The sequence below is a fragment of the Saccostrea echinata genome, unplaced genomic scaffold (genome assembly GCF_033153115.1).
Source record: "Saccostrea echinata isolate AGI-Se365-2 ecotype Australia unplaced genomic scaffold, CSIRO_AGI_Sech_v1 ptg000054l, whole genome shotgun sequence".
Classification (NCBI taxonomy): domain Eukaryota; kingdom Metazoa; phylum Mollusca; class Bivalvia; order Ostreida; family Ostreidae; genus Saccostrea; species Saccostrea echinata.
The window spans coordinates 27,463,934-27,491,767 of record NW_026889803.1 but is presented as its reverse complement, the minus strand read 5'-3'; the positions used below and the strand labels follow the sequence as shown (position 1 = coordinate 27,491,767).

General features: G+C 33.1%; 1 protein-coding gene across 2 annotated transcripts; it reads right to left on the bottom strand.

The window, feature by feature from the left end:
• Positions 1-103: 103 nt before the first annotated feature.
• On the bottom strand, positions 104-27,145 carry LOC133172156 (Golgi apparatus protein 1-like). Of its 2 annotated transcripts, none has more exons than XM_061306993.1 (25): positions 26,759-27,145; positions 23,459-23,491; positions 22,805-22,891; positions 20,882-21,097; positions 20,207-20,452; positions 18,352-18,535; positions 17,838-18,079; positions 15,926-16,047; positions 15,034-15,135; positions 12,768-12,927; positions 10,231-10,374; positions 9,623-9,775; positions 8,943-9,056; positions 8,343-8,431; positions 8,079-8,193; positions 7,457-7,549; positions 6,755-6,826; positions 6,581-6,640; positions 6,042-6,171; positions 5,673-5,815; positions 5,337-5,438; positions 4,753-4,920; positions 4,214-4,334; positions 3,942-4,048; positions 104-3,046 (listed from the first exon to the last, which is right to left on the bottom strand). In XM_061306993.1, the coding sequence occupies exons 1-25, from the start codon at positions 27,143-27,145 to the stop codon at positions 2,879-2,881; spliced, it is 3,558 nt and encodes a 1,185-aa protein (XP_061162977.1). In that variant the 3' UTR covers positions 104-2,878. The 2 variants fall into 2 exon arrangements, with proteins under 2 accessions (XP_061162977.1, XP_061162976.1); XM_061306992.1 differs by lacking the exon at positions 12,768-12,927 and adding an exon at positions 11,477-11,669.
• Positions 27,146-27,834: the final 689 nt, after the last annotated feature.

The following is a 27,834-nucleotide window of genomic DNA, read 5'->3' as shown; positions in this document are numbered from 1 at the left end:
TTGAAAAACAGGTAAAATCCCCCCCTTTATTATTTTTAGAGGTTCCTTCATTTCATGCTCTTATCCACAATGGTAGAGGGAAACACAACAGAAATAATACTGATAAACTTATCATTAATTTATTCAGTATATATATATTTAATATAATTCACAATCAAAACAATTAACTATGTCTGAAATAGTTAATTTTACATGAAACAAACATAAAGCCATGATGTAGGACATTAACATTCAATTTTCTCTCTCTTTTTTTTTTACTTAACTTTTTGAAATACATGATACAGACACGACAAAAATAGAAATCTGTGTAAGTGTAGGTAGAAACCTCAACCAGTATTTTTAATGATTAATATTTGATAAAGTATGTACCGTTTAACAGAGAGGGAAAAAAAAGATCTTAAAAACTCTTCTCTGTTTCCATAAAACAAATCATCAATGCATACTTTGTAATAAACAAAACAGAAGAACAAACACCAGAAATACAAAACTTGAACAGGAACCACAAACCCTTAAAATATGTATATGTTAACACAGTCGTTTAAATAGGAAATGCCACTTCATGGTTTTGAAGTAGTGGTTAAAAGCAAGCACATGTACTAGTATTTGGAATTTATTATGAAATTAATTGTTTACTTGTACATGATTTTCATGGAAGGCTATTCATCTACATGATTTTCACACTTGTATGACTAGGAACGCTACAGAATGAAATGAATTTCATATATTTGCACTTTGTTATTTCAATTTCTCATGATTTGTACATCAAAAATTATAGTTCTCTGTTTAAACCAGCCTTTTTCAACAATCAACAGCTTTATTGCTATTTCGAACTATGTCTTAATGATGTTTTAAAACAAGTCTTTTTTAATCACTGATTGATACAAATATTCCAAAATCTTGACCTTGAACTTACAATTTTTCAACTTTCAAACAAAGGGAAATATACACTGTATGTATAAATTCAATAGAAAAATAAAAGATGCAATGTAATAAGAGACAATATTAAAGCTACTTTTAAATATAAAATGTACTCTAGCAACAATATACAAAATAAATAACAAGTACTTTCACTGTATTATACATTTAACACAGTCTATTTGGGCAACATTTGAAATGTTCATACATGTATAATGCACCATCAATCCAACTCGTACAAGGAAAAAAAAAATTGTTTTCCCTGCAGAGATTTATCTGATCTGCTAGATGAAAGGGCACAAAAATAAGTTTTTATATTACATGTTCTTAACGTACAACATATGATTATGTTCACTGTGTGATTTAGTCATAAAAGTTGACATCAATCATTCGGATGCAAACAGGTTAAAGCACCAAGACAATTTTGTTCACATGCTACGGGAATGGAAACAAACCCACAAAAACAAGGTACGGCAACATACCTAACACTTCAGCAAACTATAGGCCTAATTTACTATAGATTTTTTATTCAGCATGAGAAGAAATATACTTTAGTTCTTGTTTTATTTTATATCTTTACTGTCATGTTTTTCAGTTCTACTAAGAATTTTTTGGTTGTGAAAAGAATTACAACTTCAAATGATCCAATTCAACAAAAAAAAAGACAATATTATACTTTTCAAATAAGGCATCTAGCATACAAACATGCAGGTAACTCATACACATCATTACCGGTGTATTTCAAAAAACAGAAACACAGAAAATGTCCAAATCAGGATAATTAACCAAAATATTCACCTGATGAAGATTTAAATTGCAAAGAAAATTAAGAATACAAATGAACAATTGTTTGGACATTTCTGATTATCTGATTGTGGAGAATATTTTATGACAAGTATTCACAAGACACATACATGCATTAATGCTAGATGACTATCTCCCTACAGCTGGTCTTTGCTTGCACACACTTTCATTTTATACCATATGTCTCGTGTATTTCTTTCTCTCTGTAGAATCTTGAGTATTTCACAACATGTGAACAGAGCCTTGCATCATTTGCGGACTAATTTACATCAAGGCTTCACTGATTATGCACATTAAAAAACCATGTTAAAATTTGACTCTTTAACTGGCATGTAAGAGCATTATACATTTTATATCTGATTTCTACTTTATATATATTAAAGCAATATAAACTGCGACTAATCACAAATTCAAATAATTTTTTTTCCTTAGTCATCAAAAATAATAAAAACAACCCCAAGATCATATACATGTAAATCAAAACTTTCTGCTACATTCCACACAAATTTTTGGTTAAAACTATTTTCATGGTACTTTTAGGTTAGTGACGAATCTCCACCTTTAGACATACATGGGGATACATTTTATGAAACACATTACATGTATTAACATTCATCAACAATCATATCATCACATCATATATGACACATAATCAAATCTTTCACACCGAAAAAATATTTACAATAAATTGGAAATGCAAATAATCTCTATGAATCCACTGGACAATCGTATTAATGTCTTAATACATTTGTATGTAAAATGTTACATGAATCACAGATATGAGCAACTTCTAAACAGTCTACCATAAAGTAAAATAGAGAAATCATTTTAATTTAAAAGTATAAATTTGATTTAAACAAAAAATACATTCTGTTTTTATAAGGAGACTTTTTTTTTGAGCATATTAGAAAAAAAAAAAATTTCTAATATAAGACAAGACCTAAATACAAGACCGAAGATATTAGAATCTGTCTTTGATACATTACTACATAACATATAATGGCTTACGTACTTACATGTATGTATAAATTGACTGCAATTGAATGTAGAGAACTCATTCAAACAAAAAGTTAAAATTTATGAACCTCTATTATATTTTCATAAATCGCCTGACTTGGTCTCTGCCCTCTGGAAGCTGCATGTAGTGGAATGTGTTTGTTTATTTCATTTTGTTCTGTTTGGCTACTCGCTTGCTGACCCTCCCGCAGGTAATACCCACAAGGAAAAACACACCTATAATACTACATATGACAAACAGGAGATAGTTCTTGGAAGGGGAGGCCACAATCTGTTGGTAGACATCATGAAAGCCCTCGATTGGTTTACCCTGAGAAATAAATGTACATATTTAATCATTAAAGGTTTCATTAGTCTCTGTTCACTCATATAAAATATGCTAATCTTATTTATAATTACAGTTTTGAACTTCGATATCTCGAAAACCATGGATATATTGAAGTGATGGAAAAGTCCCAACTGCTTTTTTCTTTATATATTTTAACTTTGATATCTCAAACCATCAGATAGTTTTTTTTTTCTGGATCCCACTTAGTTCGAGAATAACAAGGTTTGACTGTAGAATGCTCACATTTTCAGCATACCTTGCAAGGCAAATTTTGACAGAAAAGGACTTGAACATGACAATTTGACAAAGGAATAATGGTCATTTTTTCTAGTAGGAGTTATTTCTCTTATCAGAGGGTCAATAAACCTTTCTTGGCACCAAAATGGAAATGCAAGACCAATAATTACTGCTGAATGACATCACATTTAATCAAGTGAAAAGTAACCAATTATTACTGGACTTTAGCCTACCGGGTAGTCATTCTTCATACTGACTAAATTCAGTCACATAATAGACGATCTTAAATGATCAACACTTTCCACAATATAACGTACAAATTATATTCATATTGGAATATGTTGTTATGAAAGGTAAATCAATATATCCTTTACTGTTGGCCATAAATTGAAGAGATAAAATTTGGCTGGGAAGTAGAATTTTAATCCATTCACAATGTTTAGAATTGATTAACTGTATCAGAGTGTGTCAGACTTTGAACCTCTATGATATTTTGGGTAGGTCAATTTCAAATGACAACAAAAAAACAGTTCAAAATAATCACAGTAAGCACCACTAGTAGATTAATGACACTTAAATTCTTAATGAACCAAACCCTTATCCATTTCCTTCAGTATCAGTTATACATAGTAGTACAAACCTGAGCTGCCAACTCCCATAACAGTTTCCTCTTCTCCAATTCTTTTAAACATTTCTCAGAAATTTGTTTTGGATGATCCTCAAGCTCTGCTAGCAAACATGCCATTCCTGGAAGTAAAAATGACAATTAGCTCAGAAAATAATTTTCAGAAGGATGTCAACCATGTTTGAAATGCTACTGTGGTTGGGAGAATCTACTAAAACCACTGTTAACCACCAGTTTCTGAACTGTCATGCATTATCAGTACTTAAGTGTTTTATTCTTATACTTACGATGTCCTTCGCCAGGTTCAAGGTCACCACAGAACTTCTGAAGGTCACGCTGACAAGTCATGTGAAGCAGTGGGTCCACATTAATATCAATCTGTGATTCCTGAATCACTCTCTCAATTTCCTGTAATTATTCAACTTGCTTAGGGATACTGAAAATGTACTTAATTTAGGAATAGTCACATTTTAGCACTGCTTTTTGTCCGCTAATGCAATTACACAGTAATATATGATTAAAACAAATGCATATAGAAATGCCAATTTAAGATTATACTAATCAGTTAATAAGAAAGATTGCACTAAATTGAAGTCCATTTACAGTACATATCCATAACTGTGTAACCAAGAAATTTTCTGTAATACTGCAAATACACTTATCAAATCTTTTGAATATTTCTAATTCCCTAAAAAAAATTCCACAAATATAAACAACCCTGTTATAGCATTGCATGTATTACCCTCAATTTCTCATTGAAGTCCAAAAATTCATTGAATAACTTGATTGAAACTTGAAAGAAATACAAGTACAAGTAAATCTTTACCTGTTTGCAAACAGTATTAGTGATGATACGATTAAGGAATTTTTGCTTCAGACATTCCACCACTTTTCCACTGCCGTCCTGGACTTGCACCATTTCTACTTTATTTCTGCTTTCAGAGTTCCTTCCCTTCATTGCCATCTCATGTTCATCCCCACAATATTTAATGATCTGTAAAAGAAGACCCACACCAATGAAAAACACTGTCTACTGAGATATGCAAATAATCGTTTATATGAATGCACCATAAACTAAGCCACCATGCAGCAATCTGTACCTCATTAATTTTGTCACATCTCGTTTAGCAAAGAATTTTGAGATTTTATGTAATTACCATAAATACATGTACTCGCCTATAAGTCAGTTTTTTGGGAGTTAAACTTTGGTCCAAAACTCTTTATCTGTCTTATATGCAAGTTATAAATAGATTGGAATTTTAGCAGTTCAATCCCTCTAATTTAAGCTTAAAAATACAACCGACTTATAGGCGAGTATATACCGTATTACTCAACTATCCAGAAATCCTTCTACCTTAGGAATTGGAAATAATGAACTTATTTCCTTTCCTATTGTTTAATTTTGTTTACCTCTCCTTCACATGCTGAAGCCAGAACTGCATCTTCCATGTAATTGTGAGCGGAATCTTTGATAATGTCTCTAATGACCAAGTTACATTCTCTGGACAGTCTCTGCAAATCAATCAATCAATCAATCAATAACTGTCATTCTCAGATCTTAATTCCACTTCTATAACATAAAGATCGATACATTTGAAATGCTGAATCTGCATCACCATTAAATTTTTAAATATCAAATAATATTAACTTTGAAGCTATCATGTAATACATTGGTTTCTGAAAACCAAAAATATTTTCCCTCATTCTCTATGTTATTCTCCGTTACAGTGACATAATGTCTCATACCTTCACCGCAAATTTTTTCCTCAGGCATGTAACAATCTTGCCCTGAAGTTCATTATCATTCTTCTGAGTTTTGAGAATATCAGAACAGAATTTAGGAATGTCTAGACGGCATTTCTTCTGTAGTTCTGGATTTAATCTATAATCTATGAAAAAAAAAACAACATTTTAATGGATTTGTGTTTCTTATCTACCAAATATTTCATTTGGCTTCTCTCCCCCTCTCCCTCTTGTAATTGAAGAACATAAAGATTTTAATATATACAGTTAGCTTGAGAAGACTTTAAATATACCGGGGTACATGTAGATTGTTTCATGTATTTAACCAGTACTTATTTCTGTTCGATGCAATGGTATTATTTTGAAACAAACCCTTATTTTCTGCTATTTCTCGCTTCACAATGAGCTGATGGCACTTCTCATCGAATTCAGGCCTATCTTTGTTCTTCTTTAGACAGGGCAGAATTTCATCTTCCTCCATATCATCCTCATTACAAAACATCTGTAATTTAGATTATAGCTATCAGCAAATTATTGAATCTATATGATTGCTTGTACACTGTTATCACCTTTCATATCTATGACCAGAAAATTCATCAGCATGTCTTAGTTTTGCGTTCTTATAGCTACAAGTACCTCTTATTAAAAAAAAAACAGATTTCACAAATATGCCCCCAACAAAATCTGTCACATACTTTTGGAGCATTAAGCTAGAGTTCATCTACCAAACATTAAAGAGTGAAACAGACCAGACTGACTTATCAAAACTACAGCTGCCAGAGTTGAAATGGAAAAGTAATATCCAAGTATGCATAAGGCTTAGTATTTACCAAACAATAAAAAATTCTCTAATTAGATTTAAAGCCTTATATTTGGCAGGTTTTACATATACATACTCAAAACCCTCTCACCTTGATCATTCTCTTGCACACTGAATGTACTTTATAATCACCAAGTACAGCTTCTTCTTTCTGACAAATCATAAAATTGCTTTGTTATTTAAAACTGAACAATGTCATGCACATATTTTTGTTGACAGAAAATATCAGTATTTTTACACTTTATGTGAATGATATGATACATACCTCTCTCTTAAATAGAACCTTATGACACTTAGGGGACAGCATTTTCTGATGACTCTTAAGGCATTCTATCATCTGGAATAAAAATATTTTCATAATCTGAAATAACTCCATAGGATTTAATTTTTTCAGAGTAGCAAATTACAAAAGCAGCAAGTGTTTTTTGAATCTTCCTGAACGTAAAATTCATATAAAGAGAGCATGATGCTTACAACTAATTTTAAATAGAAAAGGTATAATTTAATGTCTTCATATTGTTCAAGCAACACATTTAATATATAATATATGTTTACACAAAGCAGTTCTTTTCTTTCTATGACAATGATTTACAACCTTTTTTGTTAGTTTAGGAATTTCAAAACTAGTCTGAACTAATGAGAATTATTTTAGAAATTACCCTTACCCTTTACATGTACTTTCATGTGACCTCACCATCACCATTAAAAAAATACACATACATGTACTTTCTAAAAATATGTGTAGTTCTTAGAGTGGTACAAAATGTATATGCATGTAACTTTCAAAGAAATGTACTTTTGAAATGTTTTCCAATTTTACTAATACCGAGAAACTTAGAGTGAATGCCATAACCTCCCTCAGTGAATAAAGATGTCTCTATTCGTTTGAAAACTTGAACCAAAAAAGATGTTTTCCCTTAAAAATACTAACTGAAATCATAAATTATGAAAACAAAGCTAAACGTACCTTTGCATTTCCTGAGTCTACACCCTGACATTTTTGCTTAATGTCATCATGGCAGGCTTCCTCAAGTTTACGATCCAAGTGGATATCTTCACCCTGTAGACAGAGACAGAGTCTCATTTATACACATTATCATAGATATCATAGATTCAAAGAGTGGTGCTAACTGCAATAAGTATCTGCTTCACTAGAGGCCCATGGGCCACATCTCTCACCCGACAACTTGCTCTTACTGAAAAAAAAACTCCATGGTCCCACATCAAGTTGAGTAAAAATTTAATTTAGCATCTTCACCATAATTGTATTCCAATATGACATATAACTGTAGTGTGTAGCTTTGTTGCTCCTCTTTAAAGGATTTTACCTACATGTACATATTATATGTAGATCATAATTTATAACAAATATTTGAATCAAAGCTTCCCTTCATAATTGTCTTAGTCTTGATCTGCAGAATAGTTGATTTAATCAGCACTTCATAAAGATGCTTACAATTTTATTTAATAAATTACAGCCTTTGTTGTTAAGAAGAATTTAGGTTTCAGTTTCGTGACCATACAAAAGCATCAATATAACATTGTTCATATGTAAATTAAGCATTACATGTAGGTTTGATATTTCTTACCCTCTCTAAGACTTCCACACGAAGCTGTTTTCTGCAAACTCTTTCAATTCGCTGCTTCTCATCCAACAAGGTGTCATTCCTAACATGCTCGCTGAGACAGGAAATCACTTCATTTCTGACAAGAGAAAACAAACATTATTTACAGGTGCGTATCCAGGACTTTGTTTCATGCAAAATACTACTTTCAATATTGCACTGAAGACATTGTTTAATTGAATAAACGTGAACATATATATAAATGAAATAGAAAATCTAGTGCCCTACTTTGTTTTCCTGTTTTTGCAGAACTTTGAAACTGAGTGCTTGCAAGCTTCCTTGAACTTGTGATCAAATCTGAAATTCTTCATTGATATCTAAATCGGGAAAAAAACAGTAAAATTTATAAATTATAAGCATATTGAAATCTACCACTGCTACATAAGAGGTAAACCTAGCTTTATCATTTTACAATAGTAAAATGTATTTATGGAACAAAATTTGTTACAAATGCACTGTAAAATCATTTTAATTTGGGGGGGGGGTCAATGTTCTTAGGTAATGAAAATTTTACTAGTTCGTAAGGATGTACAATGTAAATTCATGGAGATTCAATGAACCAACACATTGACAGTTATTGCTTGCGGGGATGTAAATTTGTGGGTAAGGGTGACTGACCCACAAAATCCACAAACATTGGTCCCCAAACAACAATGATGATTCCAAGTACATACCAGTATTTTGTAACATTTTTAAAAATTAAGTAATTCTTTCAATTGCTACTGATGATTTCAACCATATGTTTTCAATTACTATATGTAAATTGAATATTACTGAAGTCATTATAACAAAATACAACAGGAACAGAGAAAAGCAGAATGGACTGACCAGTTGGTGATGCTCGATGCCCGCTCGACATTTCTCATTCATATCTTTTCTGTTTTTGTTTTCTATCAGACATTCCATGATATCATCTGTGTCATCTCCATCTACTTCTTCATCCTGTTGAATAAAAACAAACACCAGGTATCACTGGATCGATTTTTAACCTATTTTTTTGGAAAAGTTTGATGTACATCCATCAATACTTGATATACAGGATCACCAAACTTTATTTAACATCTACAAAACACTACACATCTTTTAAAATGAAGCAATTGAAATATTCAAAAAGTATTTTTTTAACATTTACCTTTCAGCATACATAAATACTCTTTATGAAAAAAATCATTATCTGTTAATTTCTTAAATGAAGAGATGAAAACTGGAGATTTGAAAATTCAATAGAAAAACATCTTTGCAATATACAGCTGAACTTAGGCATCTCGAACGCAGATATCTAGAATACCATAGTTATATTGTAGTGATTTTGAAGTCCCAACCCCTTATTCTTTGAATATTTTACCCTGGATTTCTTGAATCCTCGGATATCTCAAAGTTTTTTTCTCGGTCCCATTGAGTTCGAGATAATGAGGTTTGACTGTATATACAGGCCTTATGCATCCCATTTAAAATAAATATTTATTTTAAAGAAATAAGGTCTGATTAGTATGACACTGTATACCTACCGCATCACAGAATTTGTTGATCATGGGGGTACAGGCTTTCATCAGAATGATATCCAGCTCCGGCATTTCATCTTCATCCTCTGTGAAGTTTCCTATGACATCCTGACATTCAGGGTCTAACTGGTCATAATGTTCTTGTAAACACGAGATTTCCTAATGAATAAATCAACAAACATATAAACAACTCATACACAGAATTTCATGTGTTTCTTCAGATGAATGTCTAAATTGTTTATGTGTTGATTATATAAGGAAAATTCATTTTTTTTCTTTTACACAAATGATTAAAAAAAGACATCTGCTTTAAATATGCCTATTCACTAGATTGTTGTGAATCTTAATTTCCACAATACAATGGGATAAAATTGTGTGGGTATTTATATGTCACATATTTTAAGGATATCCCTTACTGAAACATGTAAACAGTTGATGAATGAATCAAAAGAAAAAATGTTCTTGTTTCAAATAGGAACCCACTAAATTACCTTGAAATGAAACTGGCATATCAGCAATCCACAAAAGTTTACAACCAACAAACTAGGCTATTTCCTCAATTACAGCACAATTTAAAAAAAAAACAACTTTATATTTCCTAAGTACATCTGTACCTGGTTTGCTCCTGGATCATCAGATTCAGAGCAATGCATTCCGAGATCTCTGAGACAAGCTTGCTCGATCTCAGGCTTCAGTTGAACTCGCTGGGCTCGCTGTTTCATTACTCTCTTGATCTCATTCTTGCACTGTTTGGATACCTGTGTCATTAATTTATAATGAGTATAAGAACTGCGTTTCTACACAATCTTACAGTTAGAACTTTTTATACAATTCAGAAATGTTCTCTAAATCTCATTAGATTAATATACTGACAGCAATATAGACAAATTTTTCTCTATAAATTAATTTGAAAAATCATTAGTATTTTTTTTTTTAATTACACATGCTGAATGATTAGATGATGAAAGCTTGATCATGTTAACAGGGGAGCAAAACAAAGGATAAAATTTCTACCAAATAAAGCATCTTTATTCTTTGTTTAAGTATGATTAAAACATTGACAAAATGAATAATGAACAAATTTTATCAACCATCACATACATGTACATATAAAAGCTGAGGTTTGTGTGCAACATTCATCTTTTAAAAACAATTTCAACTGCAATATAAATCCACATCTAAACAAAGCATGCATTTTCAAACTTGTCCCCCACCATGCAGCAATATAAACGACAAAAATACAACCTTGACGATCACATAAGGGGATAGAAAGACCAATTTTGTTAGGTAAGACTAAGCTGGAAAAAAAATTACTCTAAACCAATTAAAAACACCATATTTAGAAGCAGTGTAGATGTCCTTGCTTGTTCAAAATCCCCAATAAATACCTGCTTCTTTTACTCAAGTACTAGCAGATAGAACAAACAGCACATTTATTACATAATTTTTTTTTACTTGAAGCAGCCTGAAATGCCAGATTAATTAAGCATCAACATTTTTTAGAAGGATCATTTTGAAGCTTTCTTTCAACTTTAGTTAATACTTAGTGCTGAGTATATTTCAACCTCTTTTTCAACTTTTGCAAACACATACTAGAAGACCTGTTATATACACCTGTCCAAAAAATTCTACAGTGTATGCCTCTTATCACAGAAATTCCCTCACTCAGAATCACAAGGTGATGCATATGTAATTCTAAAACAGCACACACAATTTTGTTGGCACTCCTCAGAAAAGAATTAATAAGCATTACTATCAGATCCCTGTTTAAGAATTAGATCTTCAGAATGAGATTTGATTTGGATTAGAACTAAAACACGCTGAAGCTACAAGTTGAGAACAATAAACAATGACCTGTACCCCTTTCTCTGCATTAGCTGGATCCCCCTTTCTCCCTTTCTTTTCTTTTTCTTGCTTAAAATTTCTGAACAAACATGCGACGACATATGCTGGTTTCTTGTCATCTTTGTGTCGACTCTCGAGCCAGTCGCCCTTGATTCCACACAGCTCCCTGGCAGGGCGGCGACATTTTTTGAATAACTGTTGGTCCAATCTGAAGGGTAAAACATCCTAGATTTGCATTATCTGACCTTGAAAATGACTTCCTCTGTAACACTGTCTCTGTGGTGAACCATTTGTGATGTTGTAGTTTACGTTAGTTAGTTAAAGCATGCAAGCAGCTAAGGAAGCAAATATATATCAAAGCAAAAGTGCATATGCAAAGGGGTCAGGAGATCAAGACAATGGTGCAATTTCTATCATGCATGTACATTTAATTCCACTAGACTCAAAGACCAAATAGGTTTAATACACATATAGATACATATTCTAAATGGTCCAAAGCTCAGGATGTTCAAGATTTATTTTTATAACAATTATCTGGAATTTCAAGTAATTCTAATGTCCTCAATTTTAAAGAAAAAAATTTTTTAAAGACAACAAAAAAGCCAAATTTTAAATATCATAAGAATCTTATTTCAATTATTTCCAGAAGCATAGAAGTACTAAGCTCATTTTTTGTGCCTGGATAAAAATACACAAAGTCCCCGGTTTTCCTAACAGCATAACTTTTTAAAACTTTCTTTTATAGACTTTTAAATGTTAAACAAGAGGTCTTATATTGAAAAGATTCTTATTCTGTCAGTATTAAGAGTTTTAGAAGTCAAATTTAAGCTTAAACAATTTTGACGGTAGTAACTTGCATGAAAGAGCTTTGTAATGGTTGAAAAGAACATCAACTGCTGTTAGAGGACACAGGTTGGTAAAGCAACATACCCAACAGTAAAAATAGGATCAGACCCTGCTATCCAGCAAAGAGAGATGCAGTTTCTAGTACAGTGACATCTGAACAGCATGACACCAAAGCAATTTCATAAATTCATGTATTGTTAGTTTTGTTTTTTTTTTCCTCCCAAATTTGGTTTACAATGACAATTCAGCTCACTGATTGGAAATCCATTTAAAACATTTTTTTTTCAATTTTTTTTTATTCATCCGTCAATATCATATCAACATTCCGATACTATACATTCTGAAAACTATCATGCAGCTTTTAACATATGTTTTTCAATGTTTTCAAAGAGTGTTATGAATTGCTATGATGTCAGAACTGCACAGCACACTGTACAATTGTTACATGGTGGCACCTCACCTTTGGCCCCTCATCTTGTTGCTTCATGTGGCGATAAAGACAGGGCAATACTAGGGGTCCCATATCAGGGGTCATTGACTGCGGATTGGCCCAGTCCTCGGGGGCAGAGCATAATTTCTGGGCATCCTTATGACATTTCTTGTACAGAGCTGGGTCAAGCCTGGAAACACATGGCCGGGCTGAGATATTTAATCCATGGCATTAAAAATTAACTATTCAATCTTAACTATTCAATCATTTCCTGAATTTAATTATTACCATATCACTTCAACAACTTTTTCTTGGAGATTAGTAAATTGGCTGAAACTTCTCGGATATACCAGTTCTACTACTTTATCAAATATTTACATGGGATGTTTACAACAATTGGTATTGTAAAACACTTTAATTTGTACACTATTTCTGAACTTATTTTAAAATTGTTCAAGCATAAAAGTGCAAAGATTGTAATCAATGAAAATATCAGCAAAATATTCTGGAAATGAAGTAAAATGCTAGAACTGTTATTATTTTTTTATGTGTGTGCATTATCTTTCCTCTGTGATTTGTGGGTTTTTTTTTTTAATCTTTCTTCTTGTTAAAAGTTTAAGTGACTAAATCAATACATGATCTGTGTAGAATAATAGAATTTCATGTGAGTAAATATTAACGTGAGCAGAATACTTCAAAACAATGAATACTTCACACGAATTTAACAAAAAAAAAATTGAGAAAAAGAAATCAATGTATATTCCTCATGCAGAAAAATAAATTATTAATCATGGACCTGCATCAAAAGTGATGTGGAAATTCACTAAATTGTGGCAGTATTAGTCTTGGCGTGCAACAACTCTAGGGAAACAAACAAAATTGTTTCAATTCCCAGTGCTCACGTTGGAAATCTGACCACTGAGGCAAACAAATTGATCAGAACAGCTTGCGAGTCTTCAAATCAGATATCAATTACACTTGCTGCAGTTATTGATCACTTGTTTATATGAAAATATTGTGAATATGTCCTAATTCAATAGGCTAACACCTGGCTTATGATTGCATTATTCAGAAATGTATTGAGAGTACAATGGCAGAAAATAGAGCTACAGGTTGTTTTTTTTTTGTCTTGTGTATCAACACATTGTTACTGGGTATGTTCTAGAAGCATTGAAAGCACATATGCTTACATTGTTTAGAAAGGATGTTAGAATATTCTGAATATAGAATGAATAACACGAATGATTTTTTGAGATAACAGAACAAGATTATAAATTATAGCGGTTAAGTGTTTTGTATATGCAGTGGCTCAGGAAGAATGGAAAGAAGTTGTTGCTTCTTTGCATTCCTCTTCTACAAGTTAAACTACATATATTATTACTGTGGAAATTTTTCAAGTGGGTGAATATATGCTAACTATGGGCAAGAAAATAAAATAGAAATTAGAATATTAGAAGTTAAACAAAAAAAAAAGAATAAAATTAGACTTTGTAAAAAAACAAAAAACAAAAAGCAGAAGAAAAAAATCAAACTTAAAAAATATTATATTCAAACAAAGCTCTGATTTTAGTCTAAAGAAGGCAGTAAGAATTGTGAACTGTGAAATCATCGAAGCAAGCAAAAGTTTTCCTATTCTACATGGAGAGATCAGAACCAATGATACACGTACAAAACTATAAATCTCTTACAATGGCTGGTAATGTAATAAGCTAACAGGTAATGTAACTGAGGAAGGCTACTATCCACGTTAAAAACATAGAGATGCTGAAGAGCTGACAAAACTCATATAAAGATCACAATTATATTCAAACATTAAGAATTTCTTCTTTTTTTAATTTACTTATAGTGCACTTATCATTAATCGAAATTAACTTCTTTACCAGCTGATATCTGAAATTGGTTACTAGATATTTTTGTTGCAAATAATAAAAAGAACAAAAAATCTGTCCATAATGCATCTTATAAAAAAGGTTATATCACAAACTCTCTAAAGTGCATGTACTTATGTGAAGGACATGAAACTTTAGATAGAATGGTTATGTTAGCATTAATAAGATATACATTTAGATAAATTAAATTAATAGGATTGACAAAACATTCAAAATCAAACTCCTTTATTAATCTGTATCAAGTTTCAATAAATTTTTTTTTTCAGATTTTACTTTAAATCAATCAGTAAAATAAAATTAGAAACTGGGACCTATTTTAATGAGAAAATTAAACTTCATGTGGAGTTGAGTTTCTTTCAATATTGAACATTTAATTTAACCCGACATGTACCTAACAGTGAGTTTACCTAAAGTCTCTGGCCACAAAGTACTGTATTTCCATCAGTCTCTCCTCACACTCGTCATTCATGATCTCCGAGTCCAGGTGGTCCATCAAACAGCTGATCACTCTACAAGGTAAAGCCCAAACATCGTCAACATCATGCCAAACTGAAATCGTCATCATTGTAAAACTAGAGGTACTGTGAGCACTGAACTCACAAAATGATATTGTGGTGTCTGTAGATAATTAGGGCTGGGACGATATATTGAGATATCGATTCAATGTGAGGATGATACGCATATCGATACATGTGAAGAAATATTGAAATATCACAAAAAAATTTTGACTTATGTTTTTCTTTGCTTACTTAACATTTTGGGTTAAATATATAAAATAAATATGCTAAATATATAAATATGAAATACATAATAATTAATACCACTTGGGTAAGATTATTTTGTTTTACAACAGATATACAACTTCTTTGAATAAATTTTTCTTATTTGTGAAGAAATATTTCGTTCATTTCAATACAAAAAAAAATTTTATAACCAATTCAACATATCGTGATACATATCGTAATGTGCCTCAAATATTGTGAAACATATCGATATATAGAAAAAGTTGTATCGTCCCAGCCCTATAGATAATTTGAAAATTTAAAAAGTTCTCATAGTGCAAAATTAGTACAACCAGGTACATGTACTTGTATACATGCAAGTAGGTAAAATACAAAAAACTGTAACACTTTGGGTTTTGATAAATGAATAACAATTTACAGTGTACTTGCAAGTGCATGAAAGTCACAAACTTATAATAAGAGCTAATTTAAACTTTGCTGCAGTAACTTACCTATGGTACAACTGTATCGATATTTGAAAGTTCTGGAGTCTTCTGGATTAAATATAAATACTAACCTCGCATCTCCTGGTTGAACATGTTTACACCCAACTTGTACGACAGGTTCACACGCTTTTTGTAACACCCTGTCCATTCTATAATCACTGGCGGGATCAGCCTCCTGAATTAATGCCTCCAGCTGAAGAAAATACATACAAAATCGGCTGTTTGTTTATTCATCATACAGATTCACTTCAAAGAATATTAAACATTTAAATGCACAACTGTTACAGTGATATTTTTCAACATTTCTGAGGACTCCAATGAAGCCTCTATGTCCATTTACATATTGATTCAGAACAGAAATAATCAAAAACTGACAACTCAGGACCCTGCTTTTTTAATAATTTTATTTTTGAACTAAAATTGAGTAACATCATAATTTACAGATGTGTTCATTTAACCATCCCCTACCAATGTGGTAAATACATCCATTTCAAAAATTATGTTGGAAAGTACTCAATTTTTGTTCATTGTGGAGCACCTAAATTTTGATATAACATGTACTTAATCAGTTTTGTTATTTGAGAATAACCTCAGTATTTCAAACATCAATATTTATGTGGAAGTGAGATGGAAGTATCTACTACTTTTTCCTCTACATGTACTACAAGTATGTACAGAAAACACAGTTGCGAAAATGTTTACTGTAAATCACCAAATTTTTGCAACACCTTATTTTTGAAAGAGCGTATATTTAGGGTTTATAAGCGAGACAAAATTTTCATGTTGTATATAATCTTTAATTATAATAAAAATATATGTGAGAATAAAATTTACGCAGCATTCAGTCTCGCATAATAAAGCGAACATAAAGTTCTCAAAATTAAAAGTGATTTGCAGTACATGTATAACAATTTCAAACTTACAGTGAATTGATTTTCATTCCCCAAGGTTTCAAATGCATTTTGAACTTAATGGATATAACAAATAACATTTATAACGAATCAAACTTTTTGTCCCTGACACTTCGCTATAAACATATTAATCCTCTGATATTTAGCAGCATTTTTTTGGTCCCATTGAGTCTGTGATAACAAGATTTGACTCTACATCTAAACATTACATTTGTTGCAAAGGAAATAACACAAATTCTTCAAGGAGAACAAATAGGGGTGCAACGATACACTAACCTCACGATACGATACGTATCATGGTATTCAGTTCATGATACGATACGTATCACGATACATGACAAGGTTAAAAAGTCTTTCAAGTTTGTCATCATATTTTTTTTAAAACTTGACAGGTTTATACAAAATGTTTGTATTTTTTAATAATAATAATTAAAATAACATTTTGTTAACTTGAATTGGATTGTTATGTAGATCTTTTGAGTTGTGACAACATTCTAAACCAATGATGAACATTTACAGGGAACTACGGGGACCTTTCCTAATAATCTCCCTAATAATCTCCATTTTAAAATGGAATGAAAAAGGAAGACATTCATTCTTTTATTCCTTTAATTAACGTAAAAAACCCAATTGTCATATTTCTCGTGTTAATACGTTTTAGTCAACAAGACAGTGAATTTTCATCAAATTTTCATCAAAATACACACGCGATGGAATATTGTGTATTACCAAAGAATACGTTTAGATCTAAAGGGTTTATCATTTGTCTTAACATCTTTAACTTATAATCACATCAAGTCCTTCTCCGTGTTAAATCTGAGGTCTGTAAGATGCTGGAGATAAGTTTAAATGACGTAAATGCGTTATCGGCGACCTCACGTTTTGCACAGAAGCCATTTTGAAATAGTAAAGAAGGAAATAAAATGGTCAAAACGGATAATTCTGGACCGATTGAACTGAACCGCGATATCAGTTTAGCGTATCAGGAATTGAACCGTGGAAAAATATACCGCGATATACCATCAAACGGTTTATCGTTGCACCCTTAAGAACAAACAGAAATCAGACCTACCGCTCTGCGACATTTTGCCGACATTGTTTTTTGCTGTTTGTATGATCGTTGATCCCTGGCTGGCCTAGCCAGATCCATCAGGCAGTGAATAGTCTTGCCTCCCCTTTCTAGGCCCTTGTCACACGACTCCATTATCTCCGTTTTACAGTCTGTTAAAATCTCAGGACTAATCGAGTAATCCTCCATCAATTCCTGTCGAAGTTCAGCCATCTCTGCTTGGCATTCTGGACTTATTTGTTTCTCTATATCAAAGTAAATCGACGTCTAATTCTTTTGCAAAACATATTAATGATTTTTAAATAAATGAAACCAGGAAATACTAAGAGCACATATTATAGTTTAAAACAGGAATTTTTCGAGAATGCCAAGGAGGAAAGAACAGTAGAGCACACCAAATGACTTCTTGGATATTCTGGTTATCCTATGACTGTTTCATATGCTCTTTGTAATGACGTTTTCCACTTAAGATGAATTTTTTTCAAATAATAATATTGCAAAAAAAAAACATGTATACCTGTTTTTATAGCATTTTCCAAACACAGTAAAATATTGGCTCTGCGAAAGTCACCCCCTTCCTCTGTGTCTTTCTTAAAACAATGGTGCTCTTTCATGTCACGGCGACAGGCACTGTAGAATGTCTTTTCCACTTTGACGTCCTGGGCAATGAGTTGCTGTCTCACCGTTAACATCTCTTTACACTGCAATCAGCAATCATACACAAAGGTATTTTTTAATTAATTTACAAGATTTGATTTTGAGATTTTTAATTTCTTGGAAAAAATACTGTCCTTTCAATTCTTCAGATTATTAAAAATAAAACAAGAGGCCCATGGGCCACATCGCTCACCTGAGCACATTGGCTAGGAAAAAAAAAGCAAAAATCAGTTCAGTATTGAAAAGTTTAACGGGGGTGGTTTGAATTTTAAACTACCTGATGATGCTTTCATATCAATATAACAAATGGCTTTGCTGTTCTTGAGCAGAAGATTTGTTCCCATATATTCATTTGATCCCCCATTGTGGCCCCACCCTACCCCCAGGGGCCCTCATTTGAACAAATTTCATTCTACACTACCCAAGGATGCCTCCATATCAATTTGACTAATCATGGCTTTTCTGTTCTTGGGAAAGAGAGTTTTTCGTAAATATTCTTCTGTTAACTTTGATCACCCATTGTAGCCCCACCCTACCTCCAGGGGTCATGATTTGAAGAAACTTGAATCTACACTACCTGAGGATGCTTCCATATAAATATGACCAATCACTGCTTTGCTGATCTTGAGAAGAAGATTTTTCAAGTTTTTTCTATATACTTTTATGAAAAATCTTGATCCCCCATTGTGGCCCCATCCTATCCCTGGGGGGGGGGGGGGGGGGGTCATGACTTGAACAAACTTGAATCTACACTACCTGAGGATGCTTCTATATAAATATGACCAATCATGGCTTTGCTGATCTTGAGAAGATTTTTCAAGTTTTTTTCTATATACTTTATGAAAAACTTTGATCCCCCATTGTGGCCCCATCCTATCCCTGGGGGGGGGGGGGGGGTGTCTTGACTTGAACAAACTTGAATCTACACTACCTGAGGATGCTTCCATATAAATATGACCAATCATGGCTTTGCTGTTCTTAAGAAGAAGATTTTTAAAGATATTTTCCTATATATTTCTATGTAAATTTTTGATCTCCCATTGTGGCCCCATCCTATCCCTGGGGGTCATGATTTGAAGAAACTTGAATCTACACTACCTGAGGATGCTTCCATATAAATATGACCAATCATGGCTTTGCTGTTCTTAAGAAGAAGATTTTTAAAGATATTTTCCTATATATTTCTATGTAAATTTTTGATCTCCCATTGTGGCCCCACCCTACCCCCGGGGGTCATGATTTGAACAAATTTGAATCTACACTACCTGCAGATGTTTCCATATAAGTTTCATCTTTCCTGGCCCAGTGGTTCTTGAGAAGAAGATTTTTAAATGATGCCATTAATTTTTCACTAATTCCTAATTATCTCCCCTTGAAAGAGGGTGTGGCCCTTCATTTGAACAAACTTGAATCCTCTTCATCCAAGGATACTTTGTGGCAAGTTTGGTTGAATTTGGCCCAGTGGTTCTTGAGAAGAAGTCGAAAATGTGAAAAGTTTACAGACGGACAGACGGACAGACAGACAGACGGACGGACGGACGGACAGACGGACGGCGGACAAAATGTGATCAGAAAAGCTCACTTGAGCCTTTGGCTCAGGTGAGCTAAAAATTCAGAAGTTTGTGCATTGGAACTAAAGGGGGTTGTAAGCAGAAGACAAAAGTAACTACCAGTGATAAATTGTATAAAAAGAAATTTTAAACTTAAAAGGATACCTTTGCTGACATTGTGTTATCGAACTTGTGTTTAAAAAGACATTCGTATATTTTCCCTCCTCCTGCAGGTACATCTGCACACAGATGTTCTCTATCCTCACGACAGGCGTAGTACAACTGGCGATCCAAGTGGTAGTCATCCGCCTGTAGTTCTGCCACTCTCAACAACTGTTTCCGACAGCCATCATGTAAATCACCAATCTTGTCTGCTAAACATTCTAGTGTTTTTCCTTGAGAATGAACATCCTTAAAAAAAAAACCCAAAGATTTAAAAATTTTGATTTTATTCGTCTAAGGGACATAAACATTCAAATATATACAGTAGGTCGGTAAAATCCCAAAGTGCCAAATAACCACACTGTGAATACATATATCATCTTTGATACAAGTTATTCAAACCCTTGGATGTTTTGAAATACTTTTTGTCAGTCCCATTGATATATACAAATAGCAACACATCCTGAGTTCAATCCCATATCATAAATAAAAAAATTTTTTGATACCTTGAACCCAACAAAAATTTTGGTAGTTTATATTAGAGACCCTTTAATTCAACATATAAGCAAAAGTGAATTTCTGAAGATCGGCAAAATACAATGTAAAGAATTCTGAAATCAAGGTAGTATCAGTACTTCCTTATCATCCTACAAATAACCATCTCTGTCCATTCCTTACATTTTCATCCAATGGAGCGACTCGTCCACAGCCAAACTGCTGAATATCTGCATTACACTGGTCAACGAAATGGAAAATCAGTCTATAGTCACTGAACACAATCCGGGCCATTTTCTCCAGGTATGTCCGACAGTTTCCTGTGATGTTTACAATGTTGTCCACCAGGCAAGGTATAATCAGTCCCTTGCCTTTCTCCAGCTGTGAACATTCTTTATTCTAAAATGAAATGGAATTATTGTTCTCATCTTGTTTAAAATAAAAGAACTTCTGGTTTTTGTATAATGTATATGCTTTATAACAAGAGGCCCATGGGCCACATCGCTCACCTGAGTAACTTTGGCCATGCTGTTCTTTACCAGATTTCCCCCCTATACCTATTGTGGCCCCGCCCTACCCCCGGGGGTCATGATTTGACCAATTTAGATTCTACACTACCCCAGGATGCTTCCAAATAAGTTTCAGCTTTTCTGGTCCAGTGGTTCTTGTAAAGAAGATTTTTAAAGATTTTTCTTATATATTTCAATGTAAAACTTGGATTCCCTATTGTGGCCCCGCCCTTCCCCCAGGGCTCATGATTTGAACAATTTAGAACCTACACTACCCCGGAATGCTTCCACATAAGTTTCAGTTTTTCTGGCCCAGTTGTTCTTGAGAAGAAAATTTTTAAAGATTTTTCTTATATATTTCAATGTAAAAATTGGATTCCCTATTGAGACCCCTACCCTCGGGGGTCATGATTTGAACAATTAAGAATTTACTCTACCCCAGGATGCTTCCACATAAGTTTCAGCTTTTCTGGCCCAGTGGTTCTTGAAAAGAAGATTTTTGAAGATTTTTCCTACATATTTCAATGTATAACTTGGATTCCCTATTGTGGCCACGCCCTACCCCCAGGGGTCATGATTTGAACAATTTAGAATTTACACTACCCCAGGATGCTTCAATATAAGTTTCAGCTTTTCTGGCCCACTGGTTCTTGAGAAGAAGATTTTTAAGATTTTTCCTATATATTTCAATGTAAAACTTGGATTCCCTATTGTGGCCCTGCTCTACATTCGGGGGTCATGATTTGAACAATTTAGAATCTACACTACCCCAGGATGCTTCCAAATAAGTTTCAGCTTTTCTGGCCCAGTGGTTCTTGAGAAGAGGATTTTTAAAGATTTTTCTTGTATATTTCAATGAAAAACTTGGATTCCCTATTGTGGCCCCGCCCTACCCCTGGGGGTCATGATTTGAACAATTTAGATTCTACACTACCCCAGGATGCTTCCACATAAGTTTCAGCTTTTCTGGCCCAGTGGTTCTTGAGTAGAAGATTTTTTATTTAATGAACTCATCATATTTTTGTCTTTTCTTGTAAGGGGACTTGGCCCTTTATTTTAACAATTTACACTCCCCTTCACCCACGGATACTTTGTACCAAGTTTGGTTAAAATTGGCCCAGTGGTTTTTGAGAAGAAGTTGAAAATGTGAAAAGTTTACAGACGGATGGACAGAAAGACGGACAGAGGGACGGACGACGGACAACAGGTGATCAGAAAAGCTCACTTGAGCTTTTAGCTCAGGTGAGCTAAAAACAAAGAGAAAGTCTATAGAAGATTGTTGTCTACCACTGTCAATTAATTAGATACTAAATTTCTGTTGAACAGAGACAAGAATTACCAATAATCATTACAATTCAATGTTATCTATGGTACACTATGGTACACCTAGCAATAAATTTGATAATGGTATTAGAAACATAATCTATTTGTAAGCTAAATGCATAGGGCTATGTAATATGCTTTCATAAATATTAGACCAAGTGATCTCAATACCCATTGTACTCTCTCAGTTCTCTTTCACATTTCCAATAATTTATGCACCTATCATTCTTTAACAGTAATGTTCACTAAAATACCCACATTTATTGATGTATACCTGACTCAGTTCCTGCTTACACACCTCTCCAGCTGCATAGTCAAACCTGTCATCTCGTGTTAAATTTAGTTTGTATTTCCATATAAACTGAAAAGTGAAAAGACTGAAACATTTTTTTAATGTTCAAAATCAAAGTTCAGACTTATCGAAATTTTGAAATCACTGTCAGACATTTGGTCTGACAAAGTCAAATGTTCTGTCGGACCGGACGAAGGTTTGTCAGATCAGATACATGTACCTTATTTTGATGCTGAGAAAGGAAAAACACCACCAAAATGCCCTTTATTATTTTCAACAGCCTTCACTTATCTCACAAGTTTCTTTCTTAGGATAGAGTGTCTTTAATAAGAGACAAACATATTTTATGTCTTTCCTGTACCAATTTAAAATTACCATTGTCACTACGCCGCGCACACGACCATCTTTTCTGTGTTTGTGACCTTCAGTTGCGCATCCCAATCCCGACCTTTTTAAAATTTGCGACATGCTCGATTTTTTCAAACGGTCATTTGGACTGACATTTTCTTAAAAGTTATCAGTCCAGACAAATTTTTACCGGCCCTGCCAACAGGGCCGACGAATTTCGACAAGTCTGAAAGTTTATCTACATGTCAAAAGATATCTGTATTCATCTAAACTGTGTAGATTACTTACATGCTGACACACTTCTGATAAATCTTCCATTATCTGAAAATATACGAAAATGAAACATATACATGATAGAAGCTAAGTTTCATTAATAATTTATCAAAATTGTTCATTTCTGGCACTTCATTATAAGTGTGTTTTACTGTAGATCTTCTGTCAAAAAAAAAATTACTTTTCTTGCAGTCTTTGTAATAAAAATTTAGTAATTTTATATACAACCCTTAAAACTTCATTCATTACCTCACTACACAAAGAAATTATCCATAAAAAAAAAACTACAAAGCTCTTAGTTTGGAGGGGGTGGGTACTAGGTACTATGGTTTACATATCCTAAATGAAGATGAAATACTCACTATTACTTTAAAGCAGTAAAAGTTTCACAAAAGCTGCTGGTAAAATAAATTATTTAGGTGTTTTCATTACACTCAAGAACATGATGATATCATCAAAGTTTGCCACAGAAATTATTACAAAAGCAGTACAATTCAATACAAGTATTTTGTTAAGACTCATATTATCTGAAAAAAAAAAGAATCTGAATCACCACAAGGATCTATGTCATAGTTCGGGTAAGGTGTACAAGACTATAAAATAGCAGCATCATTCTTGCAAAAACATTACTGTCATTGAAAAAATGGAGGTCTAATTTTAATTATAAACTATTATTTTTTTTCACTGTCTACAATGAGTGACAATATATATACAAAAAACATTGATTGGGTTCAAGGACAACGTGCAATTTGTCAGATCTGAGAATTACAGTTTATTGAAGCTTGATGTAAAGTTTCAAACTGTAACCTTGGTCTTCTTGCAGAAATTATATACTTTCTGTATAAAACCGCATATGGTGGCCCAACCCTCTGGGGCCAAAAATTAAACATATCTGCATCTACACTACATTGACATATGCTGCCAATTTAAAATGACTAACTATGACCCTGCTCAGATCTTAAGAATTAGAATTTTAAAGATGTTTCCTTTATATACCTACATAAACTTTGATCCTCAATTGTACTAAGCCTCACCCAAACCTCTGGGACCAAAATTTTCACAAATTTAAATCTACACTACATGAGAATATTTATAATAATACTAATATGACTAACTATGAACATTTGTTCTTGAAATGTTTTTTCAACATTGATCCCCTATTTTGACCCCACAAATTGAACAAACTTAAAATGATATGGTCTGTAATTTTGCAAAATTTTGATGCAAGTAAGAAAATAAGTTAAGTGCATTAAAAAATATTTCCTCAAGAAAATCATCAATTAATTACAGAGAACTTTGTCATCCTAGACATGTAATTAAATGCTCATTTCCATCTCTCAAAATTGTGAAACATTGAAGCTTAGTCTGACGACAGGACTTTCTAATTTTGATCAATCAGTGGCCAAGTGACTTGTAAGATGGCCAGGCTTCAAATTTTTGACATGTCTGACATGCATCTGGAAAAGTTCACTTGATTTAATAAAAACAATGTTACACTATTACAAGTCTGCTGTGTGAACTACTGGATACTGCACACCATACCTAGGGTACTGCACAATTTATAGATAAATACATTTTATAGCTGCAATAATGTAGACCTCCCCATAATGGTGCAAAATTTCTTGTTTTACTGAGGGTGACTTCTGGCAAAATAAACATTAAACTGCTCTTGAGTTAAACTTCCTTCAAATAAGAGAGAATATATTCATGATCACAACCTAACCCTCTATTCAATATTCGCAGATTAAAATACAGCAGCATGTTTATTTTTGTCCTTGGCATGACATGTCTCACTTGATTTCCTGAGACTTACTTGAAATTAAGATTAGGTTTGATAAAGTAAATATTGGTGTAGATATACAATTGTTTTTGTATGGATCACTTAATCAATGCATTCAAAGTAAACAAAATTCATACAAAAATAATGCTTATGCTTAAAATTATGGATTCTAATTTTCAGTTACAAGATCCATTCCCCAATTCTAATCTTGATGTCCCAAAGAAAAAAAAAATAAGCCTGAAGGTCAGTAAACAAGGTGGACATATTCAAGTTGCAAAGTTGACAAACAAGAGATTCCAATATCTAGTTAAAAGATCCCTTCCCAAATTCTAACCAGATATTCCAAAATAAATAAATCAGGTCAGTAAATATGGTTGACAGTTGATTTGGATTAATTTATATATTATAGTCTGCATGGCTACATTTTTTTGAGTTCAGGTATGAAATGCAAATGAAATACATGTATATTCACAAAATTATGATTTGAGCCAAGATTTTTGCGGGAGTTACTAATTCCTGCACCAGGAATTGTAGCCCCCCCCCCGAAAAAAAAGTTATATTTTACACTGACATTTTTTATCCTTGTAGTCACCATATGCTATTATTGTTACGTTATAACGAGCGCAGCAAGTGGCGCAAAGCATCGCTCATCACTGCAAGCTCTTAAAGCAATGCCTGGGCGAAGAGAAAGTTCAAACTGTGCACATTGATTTCAACGAATTTTTTTCTGCATTAACCTGTGGTCCCATAATGCTTTGCAAATTGCATCTCGCCGCAAACTACGTTCTCACGGTAGCAACAAAAGTTGAATAGTTCAACAAAAAATAAAATTACATTGATTTATTAAATGGATATTGCAGAAAAAACAGTACATTAAACATTCTTCATAAAAACTAACGCTGTTCAGGCTAAGATTTGTTTTTGCAACTTACATACAACGTCATGTGACCTCAGAGTCTAGACGTACCAAATTGACACGTGCAGTTTGAACAGATGATGTAAATCATCTGCCCTCGCCCTAACGGTCGCACCGTCAACATATGTTTATTACTGTCTTCTATACTCATAGCGAGTGCAGTGAGCGGCACAAAGTGCGGCAAAGCTCGTCACTGCGAGCTCTAACGACAACACCTCGGCGAAGAGAAAATTTAGACTACTGCACATTCATTCAATAGAATTTTTTTCCGCAGTAATTCTGGACCCACAATGCATCGCTTCTTGTTCTCGCTGCTAACTTCGTTCGCGCGCTAACAACAACTAAAAATTCACAAAAAATAAACTCACCTTAATTTAATGGATATTGCAAACAGATAGTAGATTAAACGTTTTTTGTTAAAATTTTAGCACTTTTTCAAACTTCGTTTATGGAAATGCAGCTAACATACGACGTCATGTGACGTCACAGTTTAGACGTTGCAAATGTCTCGTGCGGTTTGAAGAGGCGGATCTTAAAATTAAGTGAAAAATGCGCTCGCCCCAACGGTCGCACCGTCAACATATTAAAACAAATTTAGATAATGCAAAGATGCAGGTACCTTAATGTCATTCTGTAAGCAATCCAGAATGGCGAAATTATTTTTGTATATTTTAGGGTTACAGTGCTTAACAATATCATCTGCACATTCCCTGCTCTCTGAAAGTCTGAAAGCTGCTGGTTTCCCAGCACCAAGCTGTCTCCCTGTTCCACCTGCTCCATGCTTCTGTTGCATATTCTCTTTTCCAGGGTCGAGTCCCTGTTGATGATGAACAACAGGTTGTCCCAGCTTGCCGTCTTGTAATTTCATGTCTTGTTGTTTATATGAGACAGTTGGAACATTCCTAACACCTACACCTTGTCCATTCACTTGAAAAACAAATGCGATAAACACTGTCAACCTCAGCATCATTACGACTCTCATTACACGTCGCTCATTGGAATCCATCTTGGAGGAAGTTCCTTTTACACGTTATCGCTCCGAAAGCAGTATTTGGCGCTGGACATAAAGAACTTAATTAAACCTATTGTTAAGTATAAATGTTGTTTTTGTTTTTTTAACTTTATTTTTACTTCATAAAGAATAAGTAATCAGTTTCAAAATATATTTTAGATAAGGAATATATTTTGCACAATAATATTTAAGTAAACAAGTTCCGGTCAACTTAATAATGAAACAGACACCAAACGGAATAATTAATTCCGCCTTTCCCTCCGTCAAAGATTGTGTCAATAAATTGTTAACTTTATTATAAGGGATTGTAAATCAAATTATGCAAAGATTGTGCAATGTGCTACTGATACATGTATTGTGAAGAAGAAAAAATAATTTAACCTTACCATAAACACTATTTTTTTTTTTTTTTTTTTTTTAGATTTCTAGAAAATGGTGTACATGTTGCCCTTATGTCAAAATAGGTTACCTGCCATATTTCTCTAGGAGAAATGATCAAAAGTATTGAAGTGATAGATAACACTTAGAAATCACTGTCGTTTACTTACATTTGGAAAATACATGAAAATAATGTTTTCAATTACTTAAATTTTGTTGTTATATAGTGTTACGAATACTTTACTCGATTTCAAGTTACGTCATTAGATGAAAATTTTCGTTTATTCCACTTAACATCAAAGGGC

What these genes read in the sequence shown, in the direction of transcription:
- LOC133172156 (XM_061306992.1), bottom strand. Translation starts at nt 27,145, where the DNA reads ATGGATTCCAATGAGCGACGTGTAATGAGAGTCGTAATGATGCTGAGG. An exon ending in AGGTTCTATTTAAGAGAGAG is followed by an intron (nt 6,641 to 6,754) that starts GTATGTATCATA and finishes ATGATTTGTCAG; the next exon opens with AAAGAAGAAGCTGTACTTGG. An exon ending in TGAACCTGGCGAAGGACATC is followed by an intron (nt 4,049 to 4,213) that starts GTAAGTATAAGA and finishes TTTTACTTCCAG; the next exon opens with GAATGGCATGTTTGCTAGCA.